The following is a 14,315-nucleotide window of genomic DNA, read 5'->3' on the forward strand; positions in this document are numbered from 1 at the left end:
CTTTCCAAATACAAGCACACAGGAAGCGCTCAATAAATACGATTGACTGAATGAATGAAAGTACAAGTTGGAAACATATTATTATTATTATTATTATTATTATTAAGTTCTAATCTCGGCTCCGCCACTTGTCTGCTGTGTGACCTTGGGGAAGTCACTTGACTTCTCTGGGCCTCAGTGACCTCATCTGTCAAATGGGGATGAAGAGTGTGAGCCCCACGTGGGGCAACCTGATGACTCTGTATCTATCCCAGCGCTTAGAGAAGCAGCGTGGCAGAGAGGAAAGAGCCCGGGCTTGGGAGTCAGAGGTCATGGGTTCTAATTCCGGCTCCGCCACTTGTCAGCTGGCTGACTTTGGGCAAGTCACCTAACTTCTCTGTGCCTCAGTTTCCTCATCTGTAAAACAGGGATAAAGACTGTGAGCCCCATGTGGAACAACCTGATCACCTTTCATCCCCCCAGCGATTGGAACAGTGCTTGGCACAGAGTACGCGCTTAACAAATGCCAACACTGTTAGAGCAGTGCTTAGCAGTTAGTAAGCACTTAATAATAATAATAATGGCATTTATTAAGCGCTTACTATGTGCAAAGCACTGTTCTAAGCACTGGGAGGCTACAAGGTGATGAGGTTGTCCCACGGGGGGCTCACAGTCTTAATCCCCCATTTTACAGATGAGGGAACTGAGGCCCAGAGAAGTGAAGTGACTTGCCCAAAGTCACACAGCTGACAATTGGCAGAGCCGGGATTTGAACCCATGACCCCTGATTCCAAAGCCCGGGCTCTTTCCACTGAGCCACGCTGCTTCGATAATTATTAATACTAATTAATTAAGGATTATTATTAATAATTAATAATAATGCTAGCATTTATTAAGCACTTACTATGTGCAAAGCAATGTTCTAAGTGCTGGGAGGCTACAAGGTGATCAGGTTGTCCCACGGGGGGCTCACAATCTTAATCCCCATTTTCCAGATGAGGAAACTGAGGCCCAGAGAAGTGAACTGACTTGCCCAAAGTCACACAGCTGACAAGTGAAGACTGTGAGCCCACCATGGGACAACCTTGTACCCCTCAGCGCTTAGAACAGTGCTTTGCACATAGTAAGCACTTAACAAATACCATCATTATTATTATTAAGTGGCAGAGCCGGGATTTGGACCCATGACCTGTGACTCCAAAGCCCGTATGCTTTCCACTGAGCCACGTACACCATCGTCATCATTATTATCATTATTATTACTATTATTATTATCCTTACGATCGGTGAGTCCGGCGGCCCCTGACCAAGGCCGCGGCCCGGGCGGGTCGGCCCTCCGCCTGTACCTGCACAGAAAAGCAGCGTGGCTCAGTGGAAAGAGCCCGGGCTTTGGAGTCAGAGGTCATGGGTTCAAATCCCAGCTCTGCCCCTTGTCAGCTGTGTGACTTTGGGCAGGTCACTTAACTTCTCTGGGCCTCAGTTCCCTCATCTGTAAAATGGGGATGAAGACTGTGAGCCCCCCGTGGGACAACCTCATCACCTTGTAACCTCCCCAGCGCTTAGAACAGTGCTCTGCACATAGTAGTTTTGCACTTTGTACTTTGCTTTGCACTTTGCTACCAGACTGAGCCCCCTCCTTCCTTTCCCCCTCCTCCCCCTCCCCATCCCCCCGGCTTTACCTCCTTCCCTTCCCCACAGCACCTGGATATATGGATATATGTTTGTACACATTTATTACTCTATTTATTTATTTAATTGTACATATTTATTCTATTTATTTTATTTTGTTAATATGTTTTGTTTTGTTCTCTGTCTCCCCCTTCTAGACTGTGAGCCCGCTGTTGGGTAGGGACCGTCTCTAGATGTTGCCAACTTGGACTTCCCAAGCGCTTAGTCCAGTGCTCTGCACACAGTAAGCGCTCAATAAATACAATTGAATGAATGAATATTTATTTTATTTTGTTAATATGTTTGGTTTTGTTGTCTGTCTCCCCCTTCTAGACTGTGAACCCGCTGTTGGGTGGGGACCGTCTCTAAATGTTGCCAACTTGGACTTCCCAAGCGCTTAGTCCAGTGCTCTGCACACAGTAAACGCTCAATACATACGATTGAATGAACGAATATTTATTTAAGCGCTCAATGGAATGAATGAATGAATATTTATTTTCTTTTGTTAATATGTTTTGTTTTGTGGTCCGTCTCCCCCTTCTAGACTGTGAGCCCACTGTTGGGTAGGGACCGTCTCGAGATGTTGCCGACTTGGACTTCCCAAGCGCTTAGTCCAGTGCTCTGCACACAGTAAGCGCTCAACAAGTACGATTGAATGAATGAATGAATGAATATTTACTTTATATTGATAATATGTTTTGTTTTGTTGTCCGTCTCCCCCTTCTAGACTGTGAGCCCGCCGTTGGGTAGGGACCGTCTCTAGATGTTGCCGACTTGGACTTCCCAAGCGCTTAGTCCAGTGCTCTCCACACACTAAGCGCTCAACAAATACGATTGAATGAATGAATGAATGAATATATATTTTCTTTTGTTAATATGTTTTGTGGTCCGTCTCCCCATTCCAGACTGTGAGCCCGCTGTTGGGTAGGGACCGTCTCTAGATGTTGCCGACTTGGACTTCCCAAGCGCTTAGTCCAGTGCTCTGCATGCAGTAAGCGCTCAACCAACACGACTGAATGAACGAATGAACAGTAAGCCCTTAACAAACGCCCTCATCCTTATGATGATTATCACCTCATCCCGTTTGAGCCCGCGCAGCAGGTCCAGATCGGTCTGGTCCGACACCCCGCCGTGGATGACCAGGACCTTCTTGTCGATCAGCGTGGCCAGGGGCAGCAAGCAGAACACGCTCCGCAACATGGTGAGGATCCCCTTGCCGTGTTTCTGCGGAGGGGACAGGGCCGAGGCGCTGGCGCCGGGCCCCTCGGCCGCGGGAATCGGGGGGGAAAGCGCGGCCCGCCCGCCCCGCCGGCTCCGGCCACGCACCTTATATTTGCCCATCACCTCGCGGGTGAAACCGTACCTGCGTCGGGAGGTAAAAGGCGGATTTTTCAAAGAGGGGGGGAAAACCCGTCGAGGGGCCGCCGTCGGAGGCCTCTCCTCCCGCCCCTCCATCCCCCTCTCACCGGAGGTTGACCAAGTAGTCCTCATGGTTGCCTCGGTTCAGGTAGATGGCGTTGGGGTAGGCCAACATGAAGGCAAAGAGGATGATTAAAATCTCCACGGAGTCCTTGCCCCTGTCCACGAAGTCGCCGTTGAACACGTACGTTCTCTCGGAGGACGGGAGGCCGTTCTTCCCGGACGAGATGGGATCGGAGGGGGACGGGATCCGGGGGCGGGGGGGAGAAAGCGAGGTTAAAGAGGGACGCATGTGGCGATGGCTCCCTGCGGGTAGGCCCCGATTCATTCAATCAATCAATCAATCAATCGTATTTATTGAGCGCTTACTGGGTGCAGAGCACTGGACTAAGCGCTTGGGAAGTACAAGTTGGCAACACATAGAGACATATACACAGTAAGCGCTCAATAAATACGATTGAATGAATGGAAAGGGTCCGATAGTCTGATAGGAGTCGGAGGATCTACATTCCAGTCCAAGTTCTGCCCCTTGCTTGCTGTGTGTGACCTTGGGAAAGTCATTTCATTCATTCATTCATTCATTCATTCAATCGTATTTATTGAGCGCTTACTGTGTGCAGAGCACTGGACTAAGCGCTTGGGAAGTCCAAGTTGGCAACATATAGAGACGGTCCCTACCCGACAGCGGGCTCACAGTCTAGATGGGGGAGACAGAGAACAAAACAAAACATATTAACAAAATTAAATAAACAGAATATGTACAAATAAAATAGAGTAATAAGCATCTGACAAACAAACAAGCACCATTTCACTTCTCTATTCCTCAGTTTTCTTATCTGTAAAATGGGGATTAAATCCTCCTCATATTAGACTGTGATGCCCTGTGGGGGACGAGAAGAGGACAATCATCATCATCATCATCAATCGTATTTATTGAGCGCTTACTATGTGCAGAGCACTGTACTAAGCGCTTGGGAAGTACAAATTGGCAACAATCCCAGCAGACACTTCCAGTGGGCCCTCCCAGCCTGGAGGATTACCTTGCATTTACCCCAGCACTTAGTACAGTGCCTGGCACATAGTAAGCACCTACCAAATACCATTTCATTCATTCATTCATTCATTCAATCGTATTTATTGAGCGCTTACTGTGTGCGGAGCACTGGACTAAGTGCTTGGGAAGTACAAGTTGGCAACATCTAGAGACGGTCCCTACCCAACAGCGGGCTCACAGTCTAGAAGGGGGAGACAGACAACAAAACAAAACACATTAACAAAATAAAATAAATAGAAAAGTAAATACGTACAGGTAAAATAGGGTAATAAATCTGCACAAACATTCACTCGTTCATTCAATCGTATTTATTGAGCGCTTACTGTGTGCGGAGCACTGGACTAAGCGCTTGGGAAGGACAAGTTGGCAACAGATAGAGACGGTCCCTACCAACAACGGGCTCACAGGCTACAAGGGGGAGACGGACAACAAAACAAAACTTGTAGACAGGGGTCAAAATCGTCAGAACAAATAGAATTATAGCTCTATGCACATCATTAACAAAATAAATAGAAGAGTAAATATGTACAAGTAAAATAAACAGAGTAATAAATCTGTACAAATATATATACAAGTGCTGTGGGGAGGGGAAGGAGGTAGGGCTGAGGGGGATGAGGAGGAGGAGAGGAAAAAGGGGGCTCGGTTAGTTTTTTCTTGAAAGTATACTGAAGAAAATCCTGGTTTGCTGAAGGTCTTAATGGTGGAATAGAGCCTAGAGTGTTCTCAACCCTACCCTAAGGACCCCAGTTAGATCCATTCCCATTTCTAAACAGTTTGCGTTTTATAGTCACGCGATTTGGGCGAGTCCGCGAATGACCCTTAATAATAATAATGAAGGCATTTATTAAGCACTTACTATGTGCAAAGCACTGCTCTAAGCGCTGGGGAGGTTACAAGATGATCAGGTTGTCCCACGGGGGGCTCGCAGTCTTCACCCCCATTTGATAGATGAGGTAACTGAGGCCCAGAGAAGTGAAGCGACTTGCCCAAAGTCACACAGCTGACAAGTGGCAGAGCCGGGATTTGAACCCACGGCCTCTGACTCCAAAGCCCGTGCCCTTTCCACTGAGCCACGCTGCTTATAATAATAATGATGGCATTTATTAAGCGCTTACTATGTGCAAAGCACTGCTCTAAGCACTGGAGAGGTTACAAGGTGATCAGGTTGTCCCACGGGGGGCTCCCAGTCTTAACCCCCATTTTACAGATGAGGGAACTGAGGCACAGAGAAGTGAAGTGATTTGCCCAAGGTCACACAGTTGACAATTGGCGGAGCCGGCATATGAACCCGTGAGCGTGGCGCAGTGGAAAGAACATGGGCTTTGGAGTCAGAGGTCATGGGTTCGAATCCCGGCTCCGCCACGTTTGCTGTGTGACCTTGGGCAACTCACTTAACTTCTCTGAGCCTCAGTTCCCTCATCTGTAAAATGGGGATTAAGACTGTAAGCCCCACGTGGGGCAACCTGATCACCTTGTATCCCCCCAGTGCTTAGAACAGTGCTTTGCACATAGTAAGCGCTTAACAAATGCCATTATTATTATTATAGAAACGCGGCCCCCGTTCCTACCTTGTAAAATATGAGAAGTAAGTCATCCAGATGGCACATAGTAAGTGCTTAACAACTGCCATTATTATTATTATAACAGAAATGCGGCCCCCGTTCCTACCTTGTAAAATATGAGAAATAAGTCATCCAGATGGCACATAGTAAGAGCTTAACAAATGCCATTATTATTATTATTATTATTATTATTATTATTATTATTATTGAAATGCGGCCCGTTTCTACCTTGTAAAACATGCGAAATAAGTCATCCAGATGGCACATAGTAAGCGCTTAACAAATGCCATTATTATTATTATTATTATTATTATGATAGAAACGCGGCCCCCGTTCCTACCTTGTAAAATATGAGAAATAAGTTATCCAGATGGCACATAGTAAGCGCTTAACAAATGCCATTATTATTATTATAGAAACGCGGCCCCCAATCCTACCTTGTAAAATATGAGAAATAAGTCATCCAGATGGCACATAGTAAGCGCTTAACAAATGCCATTATTATTATGATGATGATGATAGAAACGCGGCCCCTGTTCCTACCTTGTAAATATGAGAAATAAGTCATCCAGATGGCACATAGTAAGCACTTAACAAATGCCATTATAATTATTATAGAAACGCGGCCCCCATTCCTACCTTGTAAAATATGAGAAAGAAGTCATCCAGATGGCACATAGTAAGCGCTTAACAAATGCCATCATTATTATTATTATAGAAACGCGGCCCCCATTCCTACCTTGTAAAATATGAGAAATAAGTCATCCAGATGGCACATAGTAAGCGCTTAACAAATGCCATTATTATTATTATGATGATGATAGAAACGCGGCCCCTGTTCCTACCTTGTAAATATGAGAAATAAGTCATCCAGATGGCACATAGTAAGCACTTAACAAATGCCATTATAATTATTATAGAAACGCGGCCCCCGTTCCTACCTTGTAAAATATGAGAAATAAGTCATCCAGATGTCCATGCAAGTCTCCTAGTGAAGAGATACATTAAGCGCTCAATAAATACGACTGAATGAATGAAGGAATGAATGCCTGGCTCACAGTGAGCGCTTAACAGATACCATCATTATTTTACTAAACAGAGGAAGAAAGGACACTGACTGTGGAGTCCTGGCGGGGTTGAGGGAAGACACGCAACCTTTTTCTTTTGGCTTCAAGGGGGGCACCTCCAGTGCTTGCTTTTCCTCCTGGGTCGGCGCGTCCCCGTCCCCAGCCCCGGCCCCCCACTCCTTCCCCGCAGACAGAGCCCAGCCTCGAACTCCGGTCCGAGTAACCGAAGGCCGCCCGCTCCCTCTGGGCTCTCTCTCACCGCACACCGTGACATCCCCGTTGTAGCAGGTGAGGACTTGGTTGATGTTCGGCATCCTGGAGAGCAGTTGCTGGGTCTCGTGCAGGAGATTTAAGAGGTAGCGAGCGTGGAGCTGCTACTGGGAGGAAGAGGAGGGAGGGAGGCAGGGGAGGAGAGGAGAGACAGCATTGACATCTCCGCGTGAGGATGGAGGAGCCTGCCGACACCAGAGGCCCGGCCTAAACCCAGGAGGACTTCCTGCTGCCACTGAACTTCCGCTCGCTCTCCCTCTCTCTGTTTTCCTTCTCTTTCTTCCCTCCCTCCTCCAAGCCTCTGCCCAGGCTCAGCCAAAAACTTGGCTTTTACTCTATTTATTTATTTATTTTATTTGTACATATCTATTCTATTTATTTTATTTTGTTAGTATGTTTGGTTTTGTTCTCTGTCTCCCCCTTTTAGACTGTGAGCCCACTGTTGGGTAGGGACTGTCTTTATATGTTGCCAATTTGTACTTCCCAAGCGCTTAGTAGAGTGCTCTGCACATAGTAAGCGCTCAATAAATACGATTGATTGATTGGAACAACCTCCCTCTTCCCGCCTGCCCCACCGGAGACTGCCTCTCCTTTAAACTGCAGCTCGGATCAGGAAACCCGCCCTAATTCCACCCTCCCTTTGGGACACGTTTCTCTCAGTGTCCCCTTCGGCCCACTGTTGGGTAGGGACCGTCTCTAGATGTTGCCAACTTGGACCTCCCAAGCACTTAGTACAGTGCTCTGCACACAGTAATGAATTCAATGAATGACAGTGCTCTGCACACAGTAATGAATTCAATGAATGACAGTGCTCTGCACACAGTAAGCGCTCAATAAATACTATTGATTGAATGAATGAATGAATCAATCAATCAATCGTATTTATTGAGCGCTTACTGTGTGCAGAGCACTGGACTAAGCGCTTGGGAAGTACAAGCTGACAACATATAGAGACAGTCCCTACCCAACAGTGGGCTCACAGGCTAGAAGGGGGAGACAGAGAACAAAACCAAACATACTAACAAAATAAAATAAATAGAATAGATAGGTACAAGTAAAATAAATAAATAGAGTAATAAATATGTAGAAACATATATACAGGTGCTGTGGGGAAGGGAAGGAGGGAATGAAGTCTTTTGGGGTTTTTTTAATGGCATCTGTTAAGCACTTACTCTGCGCCAGGCACTGTACTACGCGCTGGGGTAAATACAAGCTAATTAGGCTGGACACAGTCCCTGTCCCACGTGGGGCTCACAATCAATCCCCATTTTGCAGAGGAGGGAACCGAGGCCCGGAGAAGTGAAGCGACTCGTCCAAGGTCACACGGCAGTCAAGAGGCGGAACCAGGATTAGAACCCAGGTCCTTTTGACTCCAAAGCCTGGGCTCTTTCCATGCTTCTCTGGAGGCCTTCCCAGACCGACCCCCCTTTTCCTCTCCTCCTCCCCATCCCCCCTGCCCCACCTCCTTCCCCTCCCCTCAATACCTGTATATATGTTTCTACAGATTTATTACCCTAGTTATTTTAATTGTACATATTTACTCTCCTATTTATTTTGTTAATGATGTGCACTTAGCTTTAATTCTATTTATTCTGACGACTTGACACCCGTCCACCTGTTCTGTTGTGTCGTCCGTCTCCCCCTTCTAGCCCGTGAGCCCGTCGTTGGGTAGGGACCGTCTCCATATGTCGCCGGCTTGTACTTCCCAAGCGCTTAGTCCAGTGCTCCGCACACAGTAAGCGCTCCATAAATACGATTGAATGAATGAATGAATGAATGAATGAAGTTCTCAGTCCGCATCTCCGGCCTAGTCTCCCTTCGCCCACGGACTTCCAAGGGTCTCGGGCTTTCTGGATGTTCAGGAAATATTGCTGAGCGACAGGTTGTTTCAGCGGGGCCACACTCCGACTTTCCCAGAACAGCTAGGGGAAACTGAGACCCACCGCCCTTGATTCATTCGGAGAGGGGAGTCGGCGGTGGGAAATAACAGGTTGGCTAGCGGATGCCGAAAGGGACTTATTCCAACTCGGCCCTCACATTTCGCTCATCTAATGCTACCCTTCTCACTGGGCCTTGATCTCCCCAATCTCAGCGCCGACCCCTCGCCCTCATCCTGCCTCTGGCCTGGGACGCCCATCCCCCAGCCTCTCCCCCCATTCAAACGGAGAAGCAGCGTGGCTCAGTGGGAAAAGCCCGGGCTTTGGAGTCAGAGGTCATGGGTTCAAATCCCGGCTCCGCCAATTGTCAGCTGGGGGACTTTGGGCAAGTCACTTCACTGCTCTGGGCCTCAGTTCCCTCATCTGGAAAATGGGGATGAAGACTGTGAGCCCCCTCTGGGACAACCTGATTATCTTGTAACCTCCCCAGCGCTTAGAACGGTGCTTTGCACAGAGTAAGCGCTTAATAAATGCCATCATTATTATTATTATTGAAGGCCCATCTCCTCCAGGAGGCCTTCTCTGATTAAGCCCTCCCCTTCCTCTCCTCCCACTCCTTTCTGCATCGCCCCGACTTGCTCCCTTTGTTCTTCCCCCGCCCCAGCCCCAGAGCATTTCTGTACAGATCTGCCATTTATTTATTTATTTACAATAACGTCTGCCGTCCCCACTCTGGACCGCAACTTCGTGGTGGGAATGCGTCTGTTTATTGTTGCACTGGCCTCTCCCAAGCGCTTAGTTCAGTGCTCTGCACACAGTAAGTGCTCCATAAATACGATTGAATGAATGAACGAATGGGGATCCGAAGCTGAGGGGATTCGCTTCCCTGGGCCTCAGTGACCTCATCTGTCAAATGGGGATTCAAACGTCGAGCCCCCTGTGGGACAACCTGATGACCTTGTATCTTTCCCAGTGTTTGGACCGTGCTTGGCGCATAGGAAGCGCTTAGCAAATACAATAATCACAATAACCACATCCCAGAGGTTCCTCTGACGATCCCGGCCACGGGTCTTTTTCCACATTTCCAAGCTTGGGAACGGGTCTGAGGGGAGGATGGTTCTTCCTGGGATGCTTACTTGTCTGCATTTAAACGCTTCCACCAAGACAGCTGCCTGGTTAGGAAGGAGAGGGAAGGAAAGACGAGGCCCCGTATATGAGTTGGGAACGTCGATGGATTCATACAGGCAACATTCCTTCATCTTGAAGTTCCGGGTGGGCTTCTCCTCTGAGATTATGCAGTTAATGAAGTCCCCTGGTCAGGGCAGAAACACATCTGTCATTTATTTATTTGTATGGATGTCCTTCTCCCCTCCTCTAGACTGTAAGCTCATCACGGGCAGGAAATGCGTCTCTTTATTGTTCTGCTGGGCTCTCCCAGACGCCTAGTACAGTGCTTTGCACACCGTAAGCGTTCAATAAATACGAATGGATGAGTGAGTGAATGAGGCTCGGCGGGAATGCCACGGGGCTCGGTGGGAACGCTGCACGGCTGTTTGGGGACGCCGCGGGGCTCGGCTATTTGGGAACGCCACGGGGCTCGGTGGGAATGCCGCCTGGGTCCGTGGGAATGCTGCGGGACTCAGTGGGAACTCCGCGGGGCTCGCTGGGAAACGCAGGGATTGTGAAGGGGAGGGCACGACCCGGCGACACTTGGACGCCTGGGAGGTGGGATGGAGTCAGAAGAAACACATAACGTGTTAAGCGCTTAGTCCAGTGCTCTGCACACAGTAAGCGCTCAGCAAATACGATTGAATGAATAATGTGTCTATTTATTGTTCTGTGGTCCTCTCCCAAGCGCTTAATACGGTGCTCAATACATATGATTGATTGATCGATTGAATGAATGAAGGGAAGGAACGACCCCGCTGGTCCCCGTCGTCGATATTTAATCCTCCCTCCCTTCTGCTCTCTGTCCCGCATCCCTAACCCACCACCCCGGGGGGAAATGGCCACTCACTGTCCTCGTGGCTGCTTGGGTTGAAGTGGTCTCTGAGGTAGCTGAAGAAATCCCGGAGCTGCAGGACACAGAACCAATCAATCAATCAATCAATCGTATTTATTGAGCGCTTACTGTGTGCAGAGCACTGTACTAAGCGCTTGGGAAGTACAAGTTGGCAACACATAGAGACGGTCCCTACCCAACAGTGGGCTCACAGTCTAAAAGAACCAGAGATGACAATGGAGGCTGGCCGGCTGCCTTCCATTCACTCACTCATTCAATCGTATTTACTGAGCGCTTACTGTGTGCAAAGCGCTGGACTAAGGGCTCGGGAGAGGACGCTGCAACGCTAAACGGACACATCCCCTTAGCAGCGTGGCTCAGCGGAAAGAGCCCGGGCTTTGGAGTCCGAGGTCAGGGGTTCAAATCCCGGCTCTGCCAATTCATTCACTCATTCAATCATATTTATTGAGCGCTTACGGTGCGCAGAGCACTGTACTGAGCGCTTGGGAACTACAAGTTGGCAACACATAGAGACGGTCCCTACCCAACAGCGGGCTCACGTTCTAGAAGGGGGAGGCAACTGCCAGCTGGGTGACTTTGGGCAAGTCACTTCACTTCTCTGGGCCTCAGTTCCCTCATCGGGAAAATGGGGATGAAGACTGGGAGCCCCGCGTGGGACAAGCTGATCACCTTGTAACCTCCCCAGCGCTTAGAACAGTGCTTTGCGCATAGTAAGCGCTTAATAAATGCTATCATTATTATTATCCCCTTCCCCAGACGAACTTACGGCCCAGAGGGGGAGGCGGACGGGAACAGAAAGAAATAAATGACAGATAGGGACGTAAGTGGTGTGGGGCTGGGAGGGGGTGTGAATTAAGGGAGCGGGAGAAGAGGAAAGGAGGGCTCAGTCAGGGAAGGCCTCTTGGAGGCGATGGGCCTTCTATAAGCAGCGTTGCTCAAGGGAAAGAGCCCGGGCTGGAGAGTCAGAGGTCATGGGTTCTAATCCCGGCTCCCCCATTTGTCAGCAAGTCACTTCACTCCTCTGGGCCTCAGTTCCCTCATCTGGAAAATGGGGATGAAGACTGTGAGCCCCCCGTGGGACAACCTGATCACCTTGTAACCTCCCCAGCACTTAGAACAGTGCTTTGCACATAGTAAGCGCTTAATAAATGCCATCATTATTATTATTATTCTCTGGGCCTAGGTTCTCTCATCTGCAAAATGGGGATGAAGCCCCCCGTGGGACGACCTGATTACCTTGTAACCTCCCCAGCACTTAGAACAGTGCTTTGCACATAGTAAGCACTTAATAAATGCTATTATTATTATTATTATTATTATTATTATTATTATTATTATTATTATTATTATTATTATTATCTGGGCCTCAGTTCTCTCATCTGTAAAATGGGGATGAAGCCCCCCGTGGGACAACCTGATTACCTTGTAACCTCCCCAGCGCTTAGAACAGTGCTTTGCACATAGTAAGCGCTTAATAAATGCCATCATCATTATTATTATTATTATTCTCCGGACCTCAGTTCCCTCATCTGCAAAATGGGGATGAAGACGGTGAGCCCCCCATGGGACAACCTGATTACCTCGTATCCCCCCAGCGCTTAGAACAGTGCTTGGCACATAGTAAGCACTTAATAAATGCCATTATTATTATTATTATTATTCTCTGGGCCTCAGTTCCCTCATCTGTAAAATGGGGATGAAGACTGCGAGCCCCCCATGGGACAACCTGATTACCTCGTAGCCCCCCAGCGCTTAGAACAGTGCTTGGCACATAGTAAGCGCTTAACAAGTACCAACATTATCATTATTATTATTATTATTATAAGGCTTTGATGGGCGGAGAGTCATTGTCTGTCGGACGTGAGGAGGGAGGGTGGGTGGGGGGCCTTGGGTGGACGTGGGCGGGGGGTTGGGGGCGACCTCCGCCGGCCCCCCCGGTGCCTTCCATGCTAACAACAATAATGATGGCATCTGTTAAGCGCTTACTATGTGCCAAGCACCGTCCTAAGCGCTGGGGAGGACCCAAGGCGATCAGGTTGTTCCATGGCACTGGCCGCCCTCAAGGGAGGGAGCAAGGCTGCCCCCGGGCCTGGTCCGCCCGGGGGGCTCCGCCTCTGACCTTGGCCTGATCCTGCTCTCCGGAATATTCGATGGACTGGAAGATGCTCCACGTGCAACGCCGCCTCATTTCCAAGCGGGCCAGGGAGCGGCGGTACCACTTCTGGATCAGGATGGCGGCCTTCAGGGCTGCGGGCGGAAAGGCGGGCGGAAAGGCAGGCGTGAGGGATCAATCAATCAATCAATCAATCAATCGTATTTATTGAGCGCTTACTATGTGCAGAGCACTGTACTAAGCGCTTGGGAAGTACAAACTGGCATCACATAGAGACAGTCCCTACCCAACAGTGGGCTCACAGTCTAAAAGGGGGAGACAGAGAACAGAACCAAACATACCAACAAAATAAAATAAGTAGGATAGAAATGTACAAGTAAAATAAATAAATAAATAGAGGGATGGCTTCATTCGCTCACTCGCTCGCTCATTCAATCGTCTTGATCAAACACTTACTGACCTCCTCCCTCCCCTCCCTTCTATAATAATAATAATAATAATGATGGCATTTATTAAGCGCTTACTATGTGCAAAGCACTGTTCTAAGCGCTGGGGAAGTTACAAGGTGATCAGGTTGTCCCATGGGGGGCTTCTGTCCTTCCCCAGCCCAGCCCGCACCCTCCGCTCCTCTGCCCCCGCTAATCTCCTCACCAGGCCTCGTTCTCGCCCGTCCCGCCGTCGACCCCCGGCTGTGGGCTCACAGCCTAGAAAGGCCATAATAATAATAATAATAATAATAATAATAATAATGGCATTTGTTAAGTGCTTTCTATGCGCAAAGCACCGCTCTAAGCGCTGGGGAGGATACAAGGTGATCAGGTTGTCCCACGGGGGGCTCACAGCCCCTATTTCCAGAGGAGACAACGGAGGCCCAGAGAAGTGAAGTGACTCGCCCGAAGTCACACAGCTGACAAGCGGCGCCGCCGGGATTAGAACCCCTGACCTCTGACTCCAAAGCCCGGCCGTAATTATTATTATGTGGGGGCAAGGACTGCGTCCAACCTGATAACCTTGTAATCATTCAGTTGTATTTAGGGAGCGCTTACTGTGTGCAGAGCACTGGACTAAGCGCTTGGGAAGTAGAGAAGCAGCGTGGCTCGGTGGAAAGAGCCCGGGCTTTGGAGTCAGAGGTCGCAGGTTCAAATCCCGGCTCCGCCGCTTGTCAGCTGTGTGACTTTGGGCAAGTCGCTTCGCTTCTCTGGGCCTCAGTTACCTCATCTGTAAAATGGGGATGAAGACTGGGAGCCCCACGTGGGACAACCTGATTACCTTGTACCTACCCC

At 48.9% G+C, this 14,315-nt stretch overlaps 1 protein-coding gene across 1 annotated transcript in view; it reads right to left on the reverse strand.

The window, feature by feature from the left end:
- The window catches only part of PPEF2 (protein phosphatase with EF-hand domain 2), a 48,370-nt gene extending 35,187 nt beyond the window's left edge, over positions 1-13,183 (reverse strand). Inside the window, exons 1-8 of the mRNA XM_038759368.1 lie at positions 13,039-13,183; positions 10,914-10,971; positions 10,033-10,208; positions 7,009-7,123; positions 6,624-6,670; positions 3,114-3,280; positions 2,974-3,010; positions 2,722-2,871 (exon numbers count right to left, since the gene is read on the reverse strand). Coding sequence (XP_038615296.1) covers positions 2,722-2,871; positions 2,974-3,010; positions 3,114-3,280; positions 6,624-6,670; positions 7,009-7,123; positions 10,033-10,208; positions 10,914-10,971; positions 13,039-13,107 — 819 coding nt within the window. The 5' untranslated portion in view covers positions 13,108-13,183. The remainder of the gene's footprint in view (positions 1-2,721; positions 2,872-2,973; positions 3,011-3,113; positions 3,281-6,623; positions 6,671-7,008; positions 7,124-10,032; positions 10,209-10,913; positions 10,972-13,038) is intronic.
- Positions 13,184-14,315: the final 1,132 nt, after the last annotated feature.

The sequence above is a fragment of the Tachyglossus aculeatus genome, chromosome 17 (assembly GCF_015852505.1).
Source record: "Tachyglossus aculeatus isolate mTacAcu1 chromosome 17, mTacAcu1.pri, whole genome shotgun sequence".
In the NCBI taxonomy this organism is placed as follows: domain Eukaryota; kingdom Metazoa; phylum Chordata; class Mammalia; order Monotremata; family Tachyglossidae; genus Tachyglossus; species Tachyglossus aculeatus.